The sequence below is a fragment of the Hyperoodon ampullatus genome, assembly GCF_949752795.1.
Source record: "Hyperoodon ampullatus genome assembly, chromosome: 6".
Taxonomy (NCBI): Eukaryota; Metazoa; Chordata; class Mammalia; order Artiodactyla; family Ziphiidae; genus Hyperoodon; species Hyperoodon ampullatus.
In genome coordinates this window covers 12,653,347-12,676,464 of record NC_136919.1, presented here as the reverse complement: position 1 = coordinate 12,676,464, position 23,118 = coordinate 12,653,347, and the positions used below count along the sequence as shown (strand labels likewise).

Sequence of the window (23,118 nt, the reverse complement as noted above, 5' to 3'; positions counted from 1 at the left end):
CTTTCCCTTCTGGCCCCTCTGAACCACTGAGGCCTCTCTGCCTTATTCATCTAATCCCACAGGCACTGCGGGCCAATTTAGGGAATAGCCTCCTAATTACACAGTTTGAAGACCTCATCAGGCAGATTGCTTTTCAGAGCCAGCCACTTCTGTTATTAAATAGCAAATGGCATTCACAGAAGAAGCACCTGATTGGCCACCAGAGCATCTTATGAGGCAGGAGGAGGTATTAACAGCTTAATTTTTTCTTAGGAAGTTGGAGTATAGCTTCATTTTTCAAGCAAAGCATCTTTGCCATTTCTCCAAGTTGAAATTCTGTGGGTTTTGAAAAAAAACATTTACAGTCATCTCACTAGAGAGGTTCTTTCCAAGGCCAGAGTGAGGAAGTGTGAGTTACATTGTCTTTTGAATTCCTTTATCTCATCTGGTGTATATATTAAACAAATAGCTCCAACTAAACATTTCCTTCCTCCAGTTTAGAAGCTGTCCATGCAGTACCCAGGTTTATAGCTTCAAAATGCTGAGCTAATCCTCACTGTGTTTATATAATTCCTTTCTGTTTCATATGTGGTTGGCTTTCTTCTCAAACCTGAGCATTTCTGTGTCATGCCCTAGAGACATGATGCAGATTTACATGCAGAATCTTTTCAGATGCATCAAGGACAGAAAACTGCGTTGCATTTGTTAAGCATGTGTCCTGCTTGATAAATGATGCAGTTGCTGCCTTCCATAAACTTGCCTGCAGCTAGAGTTAATGATTGGAAAAAAAGAAGGGAGTAAAAAAACCACAGCATGATTTGAACAAGGCAAATGAAAAAAAAAAAAATTCTGCAGGCTCCATTATTGCTCTTGTGGCAGTAAGAAAGCAAATGTGTGCTGAGTGTCTACGGTGTGACCAGGCACTGCTTTCTCATGTTTTGCTTCATGTGATCAACACGGATACTCTTTATTATTTTTTTTTTTTTATTTTATTTTTTTTTTGTGGTATGTGGGCCTCTCACTGTTGTGGCCTTTCCCGTTGCGGAGCACAGGCTCCGGACGCGCAGGCTCAAGCGGCCATAGCTCACGGGCCCAGCCGCTCCGCGGCACGTGGGATCCTCCCAGACCGGGGCACGAACCCGCGTCCCCTGCATCGGCAGGCGGACTCTCAACCTCTGCGCCACCAGGGAAGCCCTATTTTTTAATTATTATTATTATTATCTTTATCATTAAAAAGTGTTTTTATTTATTTTATTTAGTTATTTATTTTTTAACATCTTTACTGGAGTATAATTGCTTTACAATGGTGTGTTAGTTTCTGCTTTATAACAAAGTGAATCAGCTATACATATACATATATTCCCATATCTCTTCCCTCTTGCATCTCCCTCCCTCCCACCCTCCCTAGCCCACCCCTCTAGGTGGTCACCAAGCACCGAGCTGATCTCCCTGTGCTATGCAGCTGCTTCCCCCTAGCTGTCTATTTTACATTTGGTAGTGTATATATGTCCATGCCACTCTCTCACTTTGTCCCAACTTCCCCTTCCCCTTCCCTGTGTCCTCAGGTCTATTCTCTAGTAGGTCTGCGTCTTTATTCCCCTCCTGCCCCTAGGTTCTTCATGACCATTTTTTTTTTTAGATTCCATATATATGTGTTAGCATACGGTATTTGTTTTTCTCTTTCTGACTTACTTCACTCTGTATGACAGGTCCATCCACCTCACTACAAATAACTCAATTTCGTTTCCTTTTATGGCTGAGTAATATTCCATTGTATATATGTGCCACATCTTCTTTATCCATTCATCTGTTGATGGACACTTAAGTTGCTTCCATTTCCTGGCTGTTGTAAATAGAGCTGCAATGAACATTGTGGTACATGACTCTTTCTGACTTATGGTTTTCTCAGGGTATATGCCCAGTAGTGGGATTGCTGGGTCATATGGTAGTTCTATTTTTAGTTTTTTAAGGAGCCTCCATACTGTTCTCCATAGTGACTGTACCAATTCACATTCCCACCAACAGTGCAAGAGGGTTCCCTTTTCTCCACACCCTCTCCAGCATTTATTTGTAGATTTTTTGAGGATGGCCGTTCTGACTGGTGTGAGGTGATATCTCACTGTAGTTTTGGTTTGCATTTCTCTAATGATTAATGATGTTGAGCATTCTTTCATGTGTTTGTTGGAAATCTGTATATGTTCTTTGGAGAAATGTCTATTTAGGTCTTCTGCCCATTTTTGGATTGGGTTGTTTGTTTTTTTTGATATTGAGCTGCATGAGCTGCTTGTAAATTTTGGAGATTAATCCTTTGTCAGTTGCTTCATTTGCAAATATTTTCTCCCATTCTGAGGGTTGTCTTTCCGTCTTGTTTATGGTTTCCTTTGCTGTACAAAAGCTTTTACGGATACTCTTTAAAATTAAAGTTTATTCCATTTTATAGATGAGGGAACTGAGGCTCAGAGAAGTAGAACCTCTTCTGCAGGTTCACGCTGTTGTGGTAGAGCCAAGATTTGAGCATGGGTCTGTTGGACTCTAAAGGCTGTGCTCCTTTCACCATCCATTCGTTAATTCCACAAATATTTTTTGAGTCCCTGCAAGTCAGCTGTTGACTGGAACCCAGATTGTCAAGGATTTGTTCACCTGTCTACAAAAGTTTCATCGTCTTTTGTCCTGTAGCGTAGACAAGCACATAGACGCGAATGAGTTAGATTTATTAGTTTAAGAACAGTAATAGCAGACATTGCTAATTGATCGCAGCACGCTTGCCTGCCTGACCCCAGGTGGGGTCTGTGATCTTTCTCGACCCAGTACTCCAAGCAGCTGCAACCAGTGAGTCAGTGTGATCACTGGAGAACAGCCTACTTGTGGGCATCCCTTCAGTGAGGGGATAAAAGCTAGGAGAGGGAAATGCGATAGAAGTATATGCCTTTTTGTCTGAACCACGAGTAGTTCAGAAGTCATGTTGGGAAAATGACTATAATTCCCTGAGTTTCTGTATCCTTCCATATCAAACTAAAATATACATGTTTAGAGTATTTTAGAACTACCTCTTTTAGTAGATTTCTTTGCAAATGAAACCTCTCTTGGTTCACATTTTTTATGCATGTGAAAGGACACAGAACATGTATAAAATAGTATAAAATAAGGGTTTTTTTGTGTGTGGGGGGGTTATAAACATGAAGTAAAAGTAAGGAGATGAGCTTTTCTAGCAGGTCTGAGTCAGTGCATTAATGTACTTACTCAACAAGCTTTTACTGAGCACTTACCACACACTAGGCCCTGAGCCTTGGACTGGGAATATGTAAATACTGAGACATAGTTCCTGCCCAGCTTGGAAGCAGCAGTGGGTACTCCCTTGCTTGCCTGGGAAGGCTGTGTGGCAACACTTGGGTCAGAGGGTGAAAGGAGGGTGGTGGTGGTGGGATGATCCAGCTGAGTTATCAGTCAGCCAGTGAGAAGCTTCAGAAAAGGAAGATTAGGAGACTTGAAATCAGGCCGCTCCTTCAAAGTGGTCATTCTCCTTTTATTGTTAACTTTAGAAATCTGTGTTTCATTTTATTATGGAAGATGGCAGTTTTCTTGCAGAGGAAAATTTCATTTCTTCATCCAGCTCTTTTATTTACCTTGGCCATACCCTTTATACACCAGACCTAGTTCCAAATTCTTTCTGGCTATTAGAAAAAAATCAAATTCCCTGTGCCACAATTACTGAATACATTGAGCTAGGGGATCTGGAAGGTAACAGAGACAAAGAAAGTAACATCACTGGATGGAGAGGTAACTGGAGGCATGATGGGCGAGGTCTTCACTCCCTTGCTCTTGGTTTTCAGGGACTGTATCTCTTGTATGAGGGATGTGACCTTTACCAGCAGGTCTCTGCATTCGTAAGGAAGGGACTGTACCTGGTTATGTCCAAGGTCCCTTCCAGCTCCAGTAGTCTATGGTCAGAGGTACATTTTAAGAATTTACAGTTTCGGGCTTCCCTGGTGGCGCAGTGGTTGGGAGTCCGCCTGCCGATGCAGGGGACGTGGGTTCGTGCCCCGGTCCGGGAGGATCCCACGTGCCGCAGAGCGGCTGGGCCCGTGAGCCATGGCCGCTGAGCCTGCGTGTCTGGAGCCTGTGCTCCGCAGCGAGAGAGGCCACAACAGTGAGAGGCCCACATACCGCAAAAAAGAATTTACAGTTTTAAGCAGTGGACACACTGTTAAATTCTGTAGCCCGAGGGGATGATTTGTCTGCATGTGGAATGCCGGTTTGTCTTTTTGACCTTATGATAACATGTCATGTCCCTGTAGAATTCAGGTCATTTAAAAATGAAATGGATGTGGTTTTTAGGCACTCCCTTAAAAAATAAAACAAAACCTGGAAAAGTAAAATAGGTGTGCAGCAAACCCCATTTATTTAAACCAGAAAGTCTAGGGAGGAGCTCAAGGCTGGGAATTGGCTCTGTGAATCCAAGCAATGTGGATTGGCTCTGGTCAAACCTAAAATTCTTTTGAAAATGTCAGAGGCCTTGTTTTCATGAATTCCACATTGTCATGCCAGTGAAATTATCTGTCTTCCACACTGCTTTCTTTTATGCTTTAGGATTGCAAGCCAGGTGTGGTTATAATGTTGCTTGAGGTGAGATGAGGCACTTGGGGGAAATCAGTGTACCAGTGTGCCACCTGGCACGTTAGAGAGCAAGGCTGTGTCAGAGAGACCCTGGAGGATGTCAGGACAGCAGTGCATCAGGGAATAATATTCAGTATTCTGAAATAAGCCATAATGGAAAAGAATATGAAAAAGAATATGTATGACTGAATCACTTTGCTGTACAGCAGAAGTTAACACAACATTGTAAAACAACTATACTTCAATAAAATAAATTAAAAAAAAAAAAGAGGGACTTCCCTGGTGGTGCAGTGGTTAAGACTCTGCGCTTCCACTGCAGGGGGCATGGGTTTGATTCCTGTTCGGAGAACTGAGATCCTGCATCCCGCATGCCTCGTGGTGCAGTCACCAAAAAAAAAAAAAAAAAGACAGCAGTGCATCAGCTAAGTGATGATATCAGCTCGTCATTATTTGGGGGTTTTGTGCGTTCTTCATTTATTGAATACGTTTATATAATAGCGCCCCTTGCCTGGGTGTTACAGGCACCCAGGCACAGAACAAGATGCATGGCTCACGTTACCTCATTTATTCCTCTTTGAGGTACAGTACCGCAGGGTCTCAGATTACAACATGGAGGCTCAGAGAAGTCAAGCTTGTTGCCCAGGGTCACATGGTTAGCAGAGCTGGGATTTGAGCTGAGATCTTTCACGCTACCTTTCTTGGTGCACACACCAGCAGAGATTCATTGCTCATGCCAAAACATGAGTGAGGTTGGTGTGAGCATAGATGCGAATGAGTTAAATTTATTTACTCATTTCAAATCGGCACTGGTATATTTTGAGTGTAAAATGTCAACTGGAATTTTTAATGTATAAAATCTTTCAGCTGTCTTTACACCAGTCTTTGCACAGATCAGCCCTCCTCCCTTGAGGATTTATTGTGGTTTTGATTTGTGTTGCCTCAAACCATTGAAATCTTTTCAAAGAAGCAGAGCTGTTTTCTTTTTCTTTTTTCTTTCTCTTTGCTTTTTCCCTCCCGCAGTACACTAGTACCAGGAGTGGACATAGTTTGCTATTCAGCTTGATCAAAGCACTCTACACCAATGTAACTTCCTGATCTTACTGGTAACAGAACTAAATGTTTCCATGTTCTGCCAAGATGGGTTGCCAGTTATCGATGGAGGGCTTGCATCTGGTAATAATTATTTACTAATTCTGTTTACCTTTTGATCTGGTTTTCAGTGTACAGCTGCAGCTATCAAGGCTATAAGAGAAAGTGGAATGAATCTGAACCCAGAAGTGGAAGAGACGCTAATTCGGGTACCCATTCCCAAGTACGTCTGGCTGAAATTCACATATTTTGACGTAATGGGGCAGTTGTCTTTGGAAGGAAACCAACACTCCATGATCCTTTATTTTTTATTTTTTTTTTTTTATTTTATTTTTTTGCGGTAGGCGGGCCTCTCACTGTTGTGGCCTCTCCCCTTGCGGAGCACAGGCTCCGGAGCACAGGCTCAGTGGCCATGGCTCACGGGCCCAGCCGCTCCGCGGCATGTGGGATCTTCCCAGACCGGGGCACGAACCCGTGTCCCCTGCATCGGCAGGCGGACTCTCAACCACTGCGCCACCAGGGAAGCCCTCCATGATCCTTTAGACTGATAGCGTACTTTACCTGTACGTCTCATCCTGGCAGACTCCAGCATCTTTTGAGATCCGGTTTACTTATTCAGATGCAGCAGTGAATCTGACAAAGTTCTTGTCCTCATGTACTTTACATTCTGATTGGGAAGATAGGACACATAAGTAGAGAAAGTCATCCCAAATAATGAAATGCTGTGAGGAGAGAAAAGGCAATGTGATCCAGTAGAGAGTGCCTTGATGAGAGTGATGGTGGCAGGGACAGCTTTAGCTGGGGAGGACTCTAAGGGAACTCACATTTTTACTGACAGTTGAACAATGAGGAAGAGCCAGCCTAGCGGAAGAGCTTTCCAGGCAGAGTGAACAGATAGCCCAAAGGCCCGGAGTCCGAAAGATCTCGACACTTGTAATCTCTAACCCAAGTTCCTTGAAGAGTCATTTTCCCATTAATCCTCACTTGTTGAAGAATTTTAGGCATAAGAACAGAATATTGTTAATTATGTAAATATATAGAACTTAGAGTTTCAAATGCATAAAATGTACGTTTATTTTTAAATTAAAAAAGAAATGATAAGACCTTGGTATATTTGATGAAGAGAAAGCCATTGTGTCTGAAACACAGTGAGGGAGGGAAAGAGTGGGGCTGGGGGTGATGGGCTGGTGAGAGGACGGTGCTTCAGGCGTTACAGGCCGTGGTGAGGAGTGTGGGCTGTGCTCTCATTGTAGTGGGAAGCCATTGGAAGCACTTAAGCAGAGGCGTGATATGATCTGATGTTGACTTTTCAGAGGTCTCTCTGGCTGCCAATTAACAAGTGGAATGTAGGGAGACAGGGCAGACGCAGGGAGCATAGTCGGGAGGCCACTGCAGTAGTCCAGGTGAGATATAAATCTTCTCACATTCCATAGCAGGCAGAATCAGTTTCTCCGTCTGTAATCTCATTTCTTAGTTGTTTCTAAACCCCTGTTCCTACACAGTGCCCCACATCTAGCAAGTCCCACATAAGTGTTGAATTCATTCATTCAGTCACTCAACAAATATTTATTAAGCACTAACTACATGCCAGGCCCTTTCCTAGTTGTTGAGATAGGGCAGTAAACAAACAACAAGAAGTCCCCATCCTCCCAGGGCTTTCTTTATTGTCGAGTAGGCGCAGTAAAAAGAAAAACAAATAACTACGTAATGTAATGTCAGGTGATGATAAGGACTATGAAGAAAAATAAGCAGGCTAAGGGGATAGAGAGAGTTGGGGGTTTTATTGTAGGCAGGAAGGTTCAGGAAGGAAGTGACGTTGGAGCAGAGACCTAAGTGAAATGAATGAATGAAGCTTCCAAATAACTAGAAGTGGAGTGTGACACTTGTTGAGTCATTGTGTGCCACACATCATCCCGTACTCCTTTATATAGATTGCCTCATTTGTCATGCAATCTCTGTAAAGTAGGTTTTTCCCCAGGTGTGGAAATTTAGGCTCAGAGAGGTAAAGTAACATCTCTGAGGTCACACAGCTTATGCTGAAGCTGAGACCTAAACGCAGGTTTAGTTGATTCTAAAGCCTCATGATGTACCCGTGCTAGCAACAAGAATTAATACCAACACTGAGAGCCCAGGAACTTTCCCACTGAACTTGTTTCCTGCTTTATGGCCAGAAAATGGCCTCCTTATTCCACTGTATACTCGGTACTCTGTAAGTCAGAATTAACACTCTGCTTTGAAATCATGTTATTTGGGAGCAATATAACCTAGTGTTTAAGAAGCAGATAAACCTGAGTTCAAGTCCAGTACCTGTTTGCTTGGTTAGTTCATTGATTTGCTTAGCAAATTTTCTACAAATGTGTAATGTTCCAGCCTCTGTGCTGGGTGCTGGGGATGTACGTGGACCTGATGTTTGCCTTTGTGGAATTCAAGGCTGTGCCGGGCCCCTTGTTTATATTACCAGCAGCTTACTTGTGGACTTTACTCTTACCCATAGTTTATAGTTGAAAAAATTGAAATTCAGAGAAGTTAAGAGACTTGCTGAAGATCACATGGCCAGTTAGTAGCAGTCAGGATTTGAATCCTGAGTTTTTCTGTTACCAAGTCCAGGCTCTTTCTCCTGCACTCTCTATATAGATGGGTAATTCTGGAAAGTGCCAAGCGTACTCATGGACATCAGAAGCAAGACCTGCAAGTGGAATGGATAGTAGTCAGCAGCTTTATTTTTTCGTTCTTGCTCTCCTGTCTGTGAAATCTTGGAAAAGCCACTTAACCTCCCTGAGCTTCGGGTTCCTGATGCACAGGATGGAGGGGTTGTTCTCAGTGGTCTGCCAGGTCCCTTCTGGAGCTCCAGAATGCTGTGATGCTGTGAATTTATGCCACTAAATGCTCGTTGCTGACTTGGATTCTTCTTAGAGTGGCCCACTGTAGATCATATGTTTCTTTCAAAGAGCTCGTTGATACAACGTGCACCTCTGCAGCCCCACATGAGTTAATGATTGCCCTTGTGCATTGTATATAAGTTTGAAAGATCAGTGAGTTTAACTTGAATTTCCAAAGACACGGGGATCTGTTACATTATATTTTGCATTATTTTATGTTGGTTAATGGGTGTAATCCAAGAGAAAGTTGACGGACCAAAACCGTCTGCTCCTGCAAACCTCATTTTTTATATACTTTCTTCCCTTTGACAAGGTGGTAAGGTCATGAGGCCCCTCACTGAATTATACGTTTGGTAGTTTTCCAGATAAAAAATGAATGATCTGTTCTTTATTATGGAGGCTGTGTCATGTGAGAGGATAAAGGCTGATTTAGATGTAAAGGGGACCAAGGTTTTTATTTGATTTTGGCAGTAACTTCCATATAACTCTGGGCACGTCACCCTAACAGCTTGCTGCCTTCTAGCTCCTTATTTGTAAAATAAATGAAATAATACATAATGATAGCTAGAGCTTTGGTGAGATTAGCAGAGAAAATAGATTAAGTAGCGTGATCTCCTTAGAGGAAAGAAGCTATATAAATGTAAGATACTAATATTATCTCAGTAGACATAAATTTTTCCATATATACATAATTTGACTTTAGGAGAAAAGGAAGGAGTGAGGAAGGGGACTGATATGTTGAGTACCTACTATGTGCCAGGAACTGTTAGGTGCTTGACATATACAGGAAAAGTGGAAAAGTCTAACGGTTAAACTTGTGCCTTGTATCACAAAAGCATGAAATTGAGTTCTGACTCTTCTGCTTTTTCGCTGTGTGACAATGGCAACTGTCTCTACCTCTCTGAATCTCAGAGAGCTCTTCTGTAAAATATTTATGGGACTGGCCTTATATAGTTATTGGGAGATTTCAGTGAGATAATGTGCACAAAACTTTTGATGTTTAGCAAGCACCCAGTTAATGCTAGCAAATGTTCCTTCATTCCTTTTCATAAATAGATAGGCGCATCCCTCCCTTCAAAGGATGGGGAAACTGAGATTCCAAGAGGTGAGGCATTGGCTCCAGGTACGCAGCTGGTAATTGGCAAAGCTGCAAGGAGGCAAATAACACACTAAAGCTTATGTTAGGAGTTTGGGAGGTGGGAGGGAATCAGAAGCATAAATTCCCATGATCAGTTCCTGATGCTAAAATTTCAAGTTTAGTTCTATAAAAATTTACCTTTCCTGGGCTTCCCTGGTGGCACAGTGGTTGAGAATCTGCCTGCTAATGCAGGGGACACGGGTTCGAGCCCTGGTCTGGGAGGATCCCACATGCCGTGGAGCAACTGGGCCCGTGAGCCACAACTACTGAGCCTGCGCGTCTGGAGCCTGTGCTCCGCAACAAGAGAGGCCGTGATAGTGAGAGGCCCGCGCACCGCGATGAAGAGTGGCCCCTGCTTGCCACAACTAGAGAAAGCCCTCGCACAGAAACGAAGACCCAACACAGCAAAAATAAATAAATTAATTAATAAACTCCTACCCCCAACATCTTAAAAAAAAAACAAATTTACCTTTCCTGGTTGATTGTGATTCTTCCTCTGCCTAATGATAGTCTGCAAGTTTGCTTTTTTGCCTTCACTCTGGATGATGCCCAGAGCTAAGTTGTATTTTCAGTTGCAACAGATCTCAGCTGGTACCTCACCCTCATCACACTCCTCTGATTCTTATATTCTTATTTAAATGAGTCTACTGAGTACATGACTCTTCCTATAATCTGCCTCTGATCATTTTGGGAGGTAGGCGGAGAATAAATCCTAAAGCCATAACAGGTCAAACTTGGAGCCTGGGTGGTGCATATCACCAAGCCTTCTTTTCAAAAGCCTCTGCGAATCCAGCTGTGTGTGTGGCTGTGTGCAAGTTTTTCTCCTGGCTGTCCTCAGTAAAATGACATTGGACCTTACAGGCTCTGGGTTTCATTCGTCCGCAGTGACACTGTGTATAGCTTTTGTTTTCTTCTCTGGCCAGTGTTCTTCCATTTAGAGCAGTCCGTCAACTGGACAGATTCTTTGAACATTCCTGCTAATCAAGATTCACTGAAATAGTTTCTTCTATTTTTCTTTCTTATTTATGTAATCAAGTTCTGGGTCCTATTTATAAACCACCTGCGCTACAGGTGTAATGCCTGGAGGTACTGTGCTGAATGCTTGAGGGTTTCTCCCTGAATTCTCACACCACCGCTCCGAGGTTGGGAGACTGCTCTTGTGCCCACTTGCCTGATGGAAGACCTGAAGCTCCCAGGAGTCAGTGCCCGCTGTCATAGGGCTACCAAGGGGAAGAAGCACGATGGAACTCAGGTCTTATTTACTGCCTTTTTCCCTGTTCTTTTCTCCGGATAGCAGCTTTTTCTGGTATATCACTCTTCCACTTCTTAATCAGGGACCCTGAAACGTTTTGAGCAGTTTATTTTGATCAGAGGCCCCACCCCATTCACATCTTCATTATGCCCCCAAACAAACAAACAAATACTCCCTTACTTACTGTTTTACCATATATTGATGAGAAAACCACACAAAGTAGAATGAGGGTGCTTTGGTTTGAGAGCACTTAGTTCATGTCTGGCTTTAAAGAAAGCTGTAAGGAATCATGAATTCACCAAAGAAATGAAAGTGCTTAAGACTGACTCATTCCCCCATGAAGTTGCATCCTTCCTGGATTGTCCTCCTCTTTCATTATTTCTTGTCAGTGTCTGTGTTGGTTTTACTTTAAGTAGAATTAAATTAAAAAGTACCTCCATCCTATTCTCCATAGGGCACTACTTTTAGCACCGTGATTTTCCAGATTTTTTTCTGTGCAACTTCAGACATGTGTAAATCTCCTTCTCCATCTTTCCTATAATGGTATGGGATTATATTACATGCACTCTTATGCAGTTGCTTTTCTTTTTTAAAAAACTTATTTATTTATTTATTTTTGGCTGTGTTGGGTCTTCGTTGCTGCACGCAGGCTTTCTTCTAGTTGCAGTGAACAGGGGTTACTCTTCGTTGCGGTGCATGGGCTTCTCATCGCAGTGGCTTCTCCTGCTGCAGAGCATGGGCTCTAAGCAGCTGGGCTTCAGTAGTTGTGGCACGTGGGCTCAGTAGTTGTGGCGCACGGGCTTAGTTGCTCCACGGCATGTGGGGTCTTCCCGGACCAGGGCTCGAACCCGTGTCCCCTGCATTGGCAGGCAGATTCTTAACCACAGTGCCACCAGGGAAGTCCCTGCAGTTCCTTTTTTTAACTTAATGCGTCATTGCTCTCTCTGAGGAGAGTTCTTCCTTACTCTTTTTAAGGGATACGTAGTGCTTGCATGTTACGTATAACATTAAATCGTTCTCAATTGTTGAATATCTTGGTTGTTTAAAATTTTTTCTCTTTTACTAACAGTGTCATAATGATCTCCTAAGGATCTTCCTGTTCTTCTGCTGGGAGTGGGAAGTGGTAGAGGCAGGACCGTAACTGGGGAAGAAGTGAATGGAATGTGGGGGGCCTTGGTGTAGCTTTTGTTCCTTGATTGTCTCAGTGCTTGTTTGCACCAGTGTGCTGCATATTGCTCAGCTTCTTGGAGACATGGTCACTTCAGGGCCAGACAACCATCTGCAGCACACCTGAGTGACCCCTCCAGTGGTCCTCAGAGCCAAACTTGATGTCACTCTCTTAGGAAACCCCATTGATATTTGAAGGGCCTTCCTGGCTCACTGCATGGCAATAATAATATTAAGCAAAGTGACTACTTACTGAGTGCAAACTATATTCTAGGCCTTATGCTATATTATTTAAGTCATTCTGTTATTCCCTATTTTTTATACATGAGCTAAGTAAGCCTGAGAGAGGTTAAATAACTTGTTCAAGTTCATTTAGCTAATAAGGATAGAGTTGTGCAGGATTTAAATATGGGTCTGCTTGACATCAAAGTCTATTCTTAACGTCTATGGACCTCTGAGAGCACTTTTTCTTTTTGTAATAAGGGGCAGTAATTGGTATTTTAAAATTTAATTATATACCAACCCAAATCATGTGGAGCATAAATTGCCAAAGCTCAAATCAGGATGCATAATCTGAAGTAAATTTATGTGCCACTTTTTGGTGTGAGAAGCACTCTGGAATATAAAGTATTTGTTGTTTTTTTTTTTTAGTTAACTTTATTGAGGTGTAACTTACATATAAAAAATGAACCCATTTCAAGTGTACATGATGATAAATTTTGACAAATATAGGTCAAATATATATCTTGACTGTAACCAACATCTCAGTCAAGATATAGACCAGTTCGGTCATCCTGAAAGTTCCCCATGACCCTTTGCAAGTCCTCTGGCCCCAGGTGACCACTTAACTGTGTTTATGAGAATATAAAGTTTTTATGCTGAAATGTGCAACTTCTAGGGTATTTGTAAATTTATTCAGCAGATATTTATTAGCACCTACTATGTGTCAGGCATAGTTCTAGACATGGAGGACACAGCAGTGAATAAGCTAGACAAAGCCTCTGCCTTTGTGGAACTTCTACTGGGGAAATGGACAGTAACACACACATGCAGTGTGTGTGTCAGCTGGCCATAGTTTTCTCTCTGTGGAGAAAAATAAGGCAGTGAAAAAAAATAAAGGATGTCATAGATGGGGGTAGTGAGCTGGTACAGTTTTAAGTAGTGTGTTCATGGAAGGGTTCGGGGGAAGGTGATAACTGAGCAGAGAACTGAGGACATGAGAGAGCAGACTAGGCTTATACTCAGCACTAAGGCAGAGGAAGCAGCAAGTGCAGAAGCCCTGAGGTGAGAGTCCACCTAGGGTGTTCAGGGAATAGTGAGAACACTCGTGTGTCTGTAGCAGAACAAGGGAGGGGAGAGAAACAGGAGATGAGGTCAGAGTGAGATGGAGAGGCCAATATCATGTAAAGTCTTTCTATTAGTCAGTGTTCTCCAGAGAAAAAGAACCAACAGGATATATATATATCCATACACACACACACGTATATATATACATATATGTAGATAGATAGATGTATGTATGTATATGTGTGTGTGTGTGTGTGTGCATACAGAGATTTATTATAAAGAATTGGCTCATGTGAATATGGAGGCTGACAAGTCCCAAGATCTGCGGTCTTGGGAGACAAACTGGGGACTCAGGGGAGCTGATGGTGTGGGTCTGATCTGAGCCTGAAGTGCCTGAGAACCAGGAGAGCTGATGGTGTAGTTCCAGTCTAAAGGCCAGGAGGCTTGAGACCCAGGAAGTGCCAATGTTTCAGTTTGACTTGAAGGCAGGGAAAAACCATTGTTCCAGCTTGAAGGCAGTCAGGCAGGAAGAGTTCCTTCTTATTCAGGAGAATTCCCTATTATTTTTGTTTTAATGCCGGCCTTCAACTGATTGAACGAGGCCCACCTATATTAGGCAGGGCAGTCCGCTTTACTCAGTCTATTGATTTAAATGTTCAACTCATCCAAAAACACCCTCATAGAAACACCCAGAATAATGTTTGACCAAATATCTGGGCACACTTGTGACATATAAAATTAACCATCATAGTCCTAATAGACCCTTATAAGGATTTTGGCTTCTACTTGGAGTGAAATGGGAAGTCACTGGAGGATTTTGAGCTAAGGAGGGACATGATCTGATTTAGGTTTTGAAAGGGTCATTCTGCCTGATATTTTGAGAATTATACTTTAGGAAGTTGAGGGTGAAAGCAGGGACTGGTTAGGAGCTATTGTAGTAATGTAGGTATGGTGCCTGGACTAGTGTGGTAATGGTGTTGGTTAGAAGTGGTCAGATTCTGGGTACATTTTAAAGGAAAAGCTGCCAGGATTTGCTGACAGATTGGTTGTAAATTTAGGAAGAAGGAACTCGAAGATGACTTCAAGGTTTTTGGCCTGAGCAACTGGACAGATGGAGTTGCCATTTACTGCAATAGGGCAGATGTCGGAGGACAGGCTGGGTGTGAGGGAAGAGCAGGTTTTGTCCATATTTATTTTGAGATTCTGCTAGACATCCAAGTGGAGAGGTCAAGTAGGCTGTTAGGTATGTAAGTTTAGAGTTCTGGTGACAGGTGTAGGCTCAAGAGAGAAATCTGGGAAGCATGAACATGTAGAAGAAGCCATGAAATTAGATGAGATTATTTTAGAGAGTAAATACTGATAATGAAGAGAAGGATTCGGGAACTGAGCCTTGGACAGTCCACATCAAGGTTTATGGGTCAGGGTGATAAGGAGGAACCAGCAAGAGAGACTGAGAATAAGTGGCCAGAGAACTAGGAGAGTGTGGGGTCCTGGAAACAAAGGAATTGTTTTAAAGGGGAAGGACTCATCAGCTACACCAGATATCGCTGACGGGTCAAGGAAGAGAAGGTCTAAGAATTGATCATTGGATTTAGCAACATGATTTATTTATCAGTTAATCTCTGGGTATAAAGGAAAGCACAAGGGCTTTGGGGTTAGACAGACCTAGGTTCAAATCCCCGTTCTCTCATTCTCTGGGTATATCAGCTTGGGTCCTCTGAAAACAGATGCCAGGACAGAATTAGATGTGCAAGAGATTTATGGGCAGAAAGGCCTGTGAAAGAGACAGGGTGCGGGTCTGCCACTGGTGAAGAAAGGAAAAGAGGAGGACTGGGTAGAAGACGCCTCACACTGCAGTGCATTTCTGAGAAGGTCAGCCGGGCTGATGGGGCGTTCCTGAGCGAAGATTGCCCATCAAAGGAGTCCCTGTGCCACGGGTGGCCATTGGCTGACAGTGGCCTGGGGAATGTGCTCACTGTAGTGACCTTAGGCAAGTCATTAAATTTTGGAAGCTTCAGCCTCCTTATCTGTAAAATGGGTGTTATTTCTATGATTTTTTTGAAGAATAATGGGATGTTATATGTGATACTCCTAGTGCGAGGCCTGGTGTGTCATAAACTTTAATTCCTTTTTCTTATAGTATTTGTTATTATCCAATTCTCCTGGTTAAGGAGTTCTTGGAAACATTCTGTTTCTGATTATTTGGGAGTAAAACCAACGATATTTTCTTTCTGTTTGCTGACTGCTCTTTCAGTCCTTAACACTCTCTTTCCCTCTCTTCCTCACTAACCCCCTCCCCCAGCCCCATGTTCATGTTTTTTTCCTATCTTTTCCTCCATTTTTAGGGGTGGGAGGAGTTGAGTCATTATGTTGTAATTATCTTGGAATTTAAGTTGCTCAGGAACACTGTAGTTTGTTTGTTAATGAGTACTTGGTTTGTTCTTTGAATATTAATTACGGTGACCAAGACCTCCTGGAAGGTATATCCCAAAGAAGCAAATCCGCTGACTAGTCCTGCCTGTGGTGTGAGATTTGCGTAGTATTTCTGGAAAGGCCAAGGGACCTTGGCTCTTCTTGACACCCTCAGCCCACTGAACTGCTCCCCAAGGCCTCACAATTGTTGGATAATTGCCATCATTGGCTCCCACTTTTCCTTCAGGCGTTGTTAGTGATGATAGACCTTATGCCTAGGCCAGGCTCCTGCCCTCAGACTTTGTTCCAAGGTGACAGCATGGAGGAGAATTCTCCTTGGGATCGGACCAGGCAGTTTCACCAGATTCCAGTTAAAAGCCCTGGGTTGTGGTTCTCCTAGGCTGGATTCTCTTTCACAGGTGTTTTTTCGTAGCACATGCTGATGTACAGTCCCTCACGGATGATGACCAGGTTTTTCTAGGGAGAACAGCTGGTACGGCAGGGTAGCAGGGTCCCCAGGCTGAGTTAAACAGGGAGGGGTATCTGCTGTGCAGCCAGGGAGAGCTGGAATTGATACCTGGAGGAGCCAGGGTTACAGTCAGAACAACTTGAATAAGAGAACCAATGAAATGAGTTGTGTGACCTTAGGCTAGTTACTTCAACTCTCTGAGTCTCGGTTTCCTCATCTGCAAAATGAGGTAGTAGCAATATTTACTTTTCTGAAAAGTTATTGGGAGAAACTCTTGTGGAGGATAAAGGGGAGAGGGAGCAGCAGTAGACAAGGAGAGCCTTTAGACCAAGATGCAGGTCTGATACCAGTGAAGAAAGGAAAGAAATTCACTGAATGAGAAATAGTGTTATTTTTAAAATCTTCCTTATCAAGTTAACTGTTGTTGCTGAGTGTTCCCATGACTTTTTCTGCGTGGTGATTGTTAACTGTTATGGGGAAGCAGTTACTGCCATCCCACAGGTGAGGAGATCGAGACATGCTGCCTGCCATTAAGCTTTCCACCTAGCAGATAAGTACTGTTCAATGACGAGAACCAGATAGGCATATGGCATCTTTTAATAGTTTTATTGAGATATAATTCAGCCATTTAAAGTATATAATACAAAGGTTTTTAGTATATTCAGAGTTGTGCAACCATCACCACGTTCAGTTTTAGAACATTTTTCATCACCCCACAAAGACATCCTGAACCTACTAGCAGTCAGTCCGCACTTCACCCCAAATCACCCTCCTAGGGATTGCTTGAGGCAACTACTAGTCTGCTTTCTGTCTCTATAGATTTCCCTATTAACACTTCATATGAATGGAATCACACAGTATGTGGTCTTTTATGACTGGCTTTTTTTCACTTAGCATAATATTTTCAAGGATCATCCATGTTGTAGCATGTATCAGTACTTCATTCTTTTTTATTGCCACATAATATTACATTGTGTGGATATGCCACATTTTATTTATCCTTTCATAAGCTGATGAATATTTGAGTTGTTTCCACTTTTTGGCTATTACGTATAATGCTGCTATGAACATGCTTTCAGTTCTCTTGGGTATATACATACAAGTGGAATTGCTGGGTCATGTGATGAGTCTGACTTTCTGAGGGTCTGCCAAACTTTTTCACAGGGACCACACATTTTACATTCCTACCAGTAATATTTAAGGATTCTAATTTCCCCATCTCCTTGCCAGTACTTATTGTTGTTACTGTTATTGTTATTATTATTACCATGCTAGTGGGTATGAAGTGGTATCTCATTGTAGTTTTGACTTGCATTTCCCTAATGTTAATGATGTTGAGTATCTTTTCATGTGCTTGTTTGCCACTTGTACATCTTTAGAAAAATGTCTATTCAAGTCCTTCACGCAGTTTTTTTTTTTTTTTTTTGCCTTACGCGGGCCTCTCACTGTTGTGGCCTCTCCCGTTGCGGAGCACAGGCTCCGGACGCACAGGCTCCGGACGCGCAGGCCCAGCGGCCATGGCTCACGGGCCCAGCCGCTCCGCGGCATGTGGGATCTTCCCGGACCGGAGCACGAACCCGTGTCCCCTGCATCGGCAGGCGGACTCTCAACCACTGCGCCACCAGGGAAGCCCTCACGCAGTTTTTAAATTGGGTTGTTTGTACTTTTGTTGTCGAGGTGTAGGAGATCTTTATATGTGGATACTAGTCTCTTATCAGATATACGATTTTCATCTCTTTAATTATAAAAATAATATACATTTATTGCAAAAATTCAAATCCTACAGAAAAATAAAAAGTTATTTTATTGTTCCCCAAATATTCTTCCCAGAAGCAACTGTTGGTAAGTTTAATATATATCCTTTCAGATTTGAAGAGATGCACACATACACATACACACACACACACACACATACGTATTTAGTTTACATAAACGGGATTAAGTATCTGCAGTGCCACAACTTGCTTTTTTTGTCTTAACAGAATCTTCTGTACATCTTTTCGTGGCGATCTTATTGTTTTTGTGCCTGCAGAGAAATACCGTTTTGAGATGGGTATAATACAGATGAGGAAACTGGGGTTCAGAAAGTTAAGTACTTTGTTCAGGGTCACAGATTAGTAAGCAGAGGAGTCATTACTCAAATCGAATCTGTTTCCAAAGACCACGTTCCTGCCACACTATCACATTGCTTTTCGGGCTGCTGACCTGGAACCTCCCTCCTTCTAGCTCGGTGGCCTCTTTGTCTAGCTGCTGTATCGCTTTGTGGATCTCGTACCAGGGATAGTGTGTATAAGATGCACATTCTAGGAAATATTGATAATACCCTTTTCTTCCATAAGTCGCATACGTATAAACCTTTAGTGATGGTGAAAGAAAAAAAAATCAGAGGAGACCGCCTAATGACCTCATTTGGGCTGGGGCAGCCAACAACTGCGTTTGAGCAACTGTAGCTGCTTTTCCAGCCCTTTTCATGCCCACTGCCTGTTCGCCATCGCTGCTTTCCAGGACCGTTCATTCATTCATTCTGCTGGAGGACTTCCAGTACAGTACGTTGTTTCTCTTGACTTCCAAGCCTGGCGAGCCTCTGTGCAGTTTTAGGATGGCTGCTTTCTCTTCACCCAGCCTGTGGCTTTTTAGGAGAGCTTCCTACTATTCAGGTCCCAAGTGTGTGGAATGGGGGCCCCCTCCCTGCACAGATGTTCTGTTTGAAACACACAAGAATGTGCAGTCAGGAATCAAGAGCGGAGCATGGGCTGCGGAGAAAGTTGCCATCAACACCTGTGCAGAAGCTGCGCCCAAAAGGACAGGCTCCTCCTCCCCCTGCCCCTCTTCTGTTGTCACCCTTTGTGTCCTGCACCTACTTACAGAGCCTGGCAGTTGGCCGCTGGAGATCAGCTCACTGTTCTACTGCCCACCTGTAGGGACTCGCTTTCTCCTTTCTGCCCGCTGTGCTTAGACTTGTAAGGAAGCTGGCAGAGTAGCAGTGAACTCTGTGTCTAAGCAGGCCTTAGTGAACGAGCAGTGCTCTCCACGTCACTGCAGCTGGTAAGATTAGCTGCTTAGATTTGTCTAGCACCAGCAGGGAGACCTGGAATTCACGAGTCAGGCTGCACTGGCCTCAGATCCCAGGTCTACCAGGAACTTGTTGTGTGGCCTTGGGCAGGTTACTTGATGTGTCTGAGCCTCCCTTTTCTAATCTGCAAACACCAGGTCATAAGACCACTCATGTCATAGGAATGATGTGAAGGTTCACTCAGCTAATGCACAAAGTGTGCGTCACCTCAGAGCCTGGCACGTGGGAAGAGCTCTGCAAATGTTAGTCACTGTTAATCTGACTGAAGGGGAGCGGATGGCACTGGGGCTAGAGGACTAGGCAGTTATCCGCGGGCCCTTGCTGCGATCATGATGTTTCCTCCTTCTCTCCCTATCTTCCTTTATTTTCTTCATAGAACTTATGTGTCGGTTTATAGACTTACGTGTACTCTTTCTCTCCTTCACTAGAATGTGACTAGGCCAGTTTATTTATCTCTTGTTAAAATAAAATACAGTGTGTGTTTGTGAAACAAACAAAAAAAGAATGTGAGTAGGTGGAGCTTCGTCAGTTTGGTTCATCGCTGTATCCCTAGATCCTGAAACAGGAGCTAGCACGTAGTGAGGACAGTAATGCAGTCAGTGTACCCACTGCGGTTCCAGGTGCTATTGGTATACTAACTGCTCTATTCATAACAATCTTTTGAGGTAGGTATGTCATTACCCCGATTTACAGATGAAGACGCTGAGTCACAGGGGAGGGGAGTTCTTTGTGCCCAGTGTTACTCGGTTAGTAAGGGGAAGGACAGGCGTCTTTCTCAGAGCCTGGGCCTGTAGCCACTCTGCTCTGCTTTCTCTCTCGAGTGGGAGACATCACTGTTATTTTTATTACTGATCTGATTGACAGCTTTTAAAATAGTCAGTACCTACACATGCAGAATTCTTTAACCATCATCTGTCATTCGCTCTTAACACGAACTGTGGAACAAGAAAGGTAACATTTTTATTACTCCCCCCGCCCCCATTTACAGGTGAGCAAACAATAACAGATAGTGTTTCTTGAGCGCATCACCATGACCGGCACATTTAGTAACTCTTTTAATCCTTACAACAATCCCATTAACTTAGTGGTATTCTACACATTTGACAGATGGGAACACTGAGGCAAAGAGGTGAAAGTACTTGCCCAGGGCCATACGTCTAAGCAGTGATAGATCTGGGCCGCAAACCCTGGCAGTCTAGCTTCAGAGACTGTTCTCCTAAACACTTCAGTAAACACCCTTCTTTGTGATCTAGGGAGGAAAAGTTAATTGTCCACAGTTACCCGGCCTCTAAGTGGCAGAGCTGGGAGTGGAAGTCAAGTCTGCCTTGACCGCCAAACCTGTGCTCTTTGTCCTGTACACGAGAGCTGAGGTAAGAGTTACCTCCACATATCCCTGGACTTGGGTTTCCAGCCTTCTATGGTGACAGGGAAGGAGAACATGAGTGACTTCATCAAGGTCACTCAGCTGGGAATGTGGAGCTGTGACCCCTGACCTCAACCTCATCTCTCTTTCCATCATGCTGGGCTGTATTTCAGGATGGCATGTCTGGTTTAGCCAGGCCTCAGTCACAGGACAGGCCTTTGAAAGCAGGTGGTGCCCACTTGTGTCCCCAGAGAAAACCGAAGGTACTGCTGATGGTAGAAGTCCTTCCAAAGTGTGTGTATGATTTCCTTTGGGCTAGAAGGACATCTCGTGTCTTTATGAGATATGTAAGACAGGCTGGTGAGCTGGGGGGGTGGGGTAGGGTGGGGATGGGGGCTGGTGAGGAAAGAGGGGAGGGAGAATTGTGTCCCTTGGAGCATAGGAAGTCTGGCTGGGCTACACAAACAAAAACATTTCCTTCGGGGCCAGCGGCCCCAAGGCACTGGGCAGCGCCCACCAGCAAACAATAAAGCAGGGCATGTGTCTGCTGCTGATTGCAGGCCGATGCGCTGTTGGCGGGGAGTCTCCCAGCAGCCCAGTGCAGAGGCGGACAGCAGGCTTTCTCTTGGTGGAGCTGTCAGAGATGCGCTTCCACAGGCTGTTTGTTGCCTGGAAGTGAGGCACCCTTCTCCCTCAGCCTCCTGCCTCCCGTGGCCCCCATGCCCGCCCTCGCTCTTCCCGTTCTGCCCCTCGCTGCCCACCAGCCACTCAGTAGCCTAAGTTCCTAGTGACTGAATCCATTTTGACTGCCTTCTCCCCGAACGCTCGCATCCTGTCGTCCCCCAGCCTTGGAGATTCTGTAGTAAGGAAAGTGGCCACCCCGCACTGAGCTGCTGCAGTGCATACGCACTGGCCATGTGCCGAGCCCTTGCCACCATCATGTCATGTAATCCTTGCTTCCACCCTCTTAGTAACATTCTTACTTCTATTTTACACATGAGGAGACTGAGTCAGGGGAAGTTGAACAGCACGCTCACGGGTCTGAAGCTAACAAGTGGCAGAGCAGAGATGCCAACTTAGGTCTTCCTGGCTCTAACACGTGTCCTTTCTACCTTTTTAAGTCCCCTTTAAGTGACCAAAGATCCTTTTGAAGTCTGACATATTGGGCTGGCCAAAAAGTTCGTTCGGGCTTTTCTGTAAGGTGTTAACGAAAACCCAACCAAACTTTTTGGCAAGCCCAATAACTGGTTTTTACTGCACTTGCCACGCTGAGCATAGCTTCCTCTGATGTACACCTGATGCATGGCTTTGCACATGTCCCATTCTCGTTGAAGCCATAGGAAGTATCATTTCAGTCGGGGGACTCTCTGCTTTGTGAGTTACCAGAGGGGCATGCCCCTCGGCTTATTGTTCACGGGAACATGCTCAAGGAATCTTGCAGGAAGCCCCCATCCAGGATGTTACCGGAAGACCCGCCTGGTGGAGTTTGTACAAACAAAGTGTGACCCTCCCAGCTCAGCCAAAACCCCTGCCTTATGCGGGGAGGCTCTCTGACCCTGGCGGGAAAGGCTACTGTCTTCATCACCCAGCCGAGAAGCCGCTACAGGCTAGGCCCTGAGCTCCCCATTCGCGGGCCTAGAGGCTTCTGGGCAGACTTTCGCCATATCCTTAGATCTGGTTTGTACATTGGTTTCTGCACAAAATACAAGTCTGATCACATTTCCTCTGCCTCACCCAGACGTCTGTGATATCCCATGTTGTTCTTAGAAACAATCTACTAAGACTCTTTCTTTTTCTCTCCTTTTTTTCTTTTCTTTTTATTGTGGTGAGATATACATTAAAAATTTACCATTTCAGTTATTTTTAAATGTACAGTTCAGTGGTATTAAGTACATTCACATTGTTGTGCAGCCAATCTCCAGAACTCTTTTCGTCTTGCAAAACGGTAACTCTGTACCCATTAAACAACAACTTCCCGTTCCCCGATCCCCCAGGTCCGGGATAATCGCTATTTTACTTTCTGTCTCCATGAGTTTGACTATACCAGGTACGTCATATAAGCAGAATCATATAGTATTTGTCCTTTTGATTCTAGCTTATTTCACTTAGCATAATCTTTTCAAGGTTTATCCATGATGTAGCATGTACCAGAATTTCCTGCCTCTTTAAGGCTGAATCGTAGTCCACTGTGTGTACCTACCCCATTTATGTGTCCATTCATCCATCAGTGGATCTACTAAGCCTGAATACGGCATTGAAGGGCCTGCGTACTAGTCTCGCCCTTGCCAGCCCTGCCGGCCTCCTCACTGGGCACAGTCTTTCTCCTCTGCTTTCTGTGCTGCAGCCACACTGCCTTTCTTCAGGTCCCCCAGAACTTTACCTGGAAAAAGGCCTTT

General features: G+C 44.0%; 1 protein-coding gene across 4 annotated transcripts in view; it reads left to right on the top strand.

Annotated features, from left to right (window-relative positions):
• MRRF (mitochondrial ribosome recycling factor) overlaps positions 1-23,118 on the top strand; it is a gene marked incomplete at both ends in the record, with an annotated part of 51,754 nt that overhangs the window by 13,263 nt on the left and 15,373 nt on the right. For 3 of the 4 annotated variants that reach the window (XM_079706232.1, XM_079706229.1, XM_079706230.1), the window contains one exon: positions 5,814-5,905. The exons of the other annotated variant lie outside the window; for it this stretch is intronic. In XM_079706232.1, the coding sequence (XP_079562358.1) occupies positions 5,814-5,905 (92 nt within the window). The remainder of the gene's footprint in view (positions 1-5,813; positions 5,906-23,118) is intronic. 4 annotated transcript variants of the gene reach the window in all.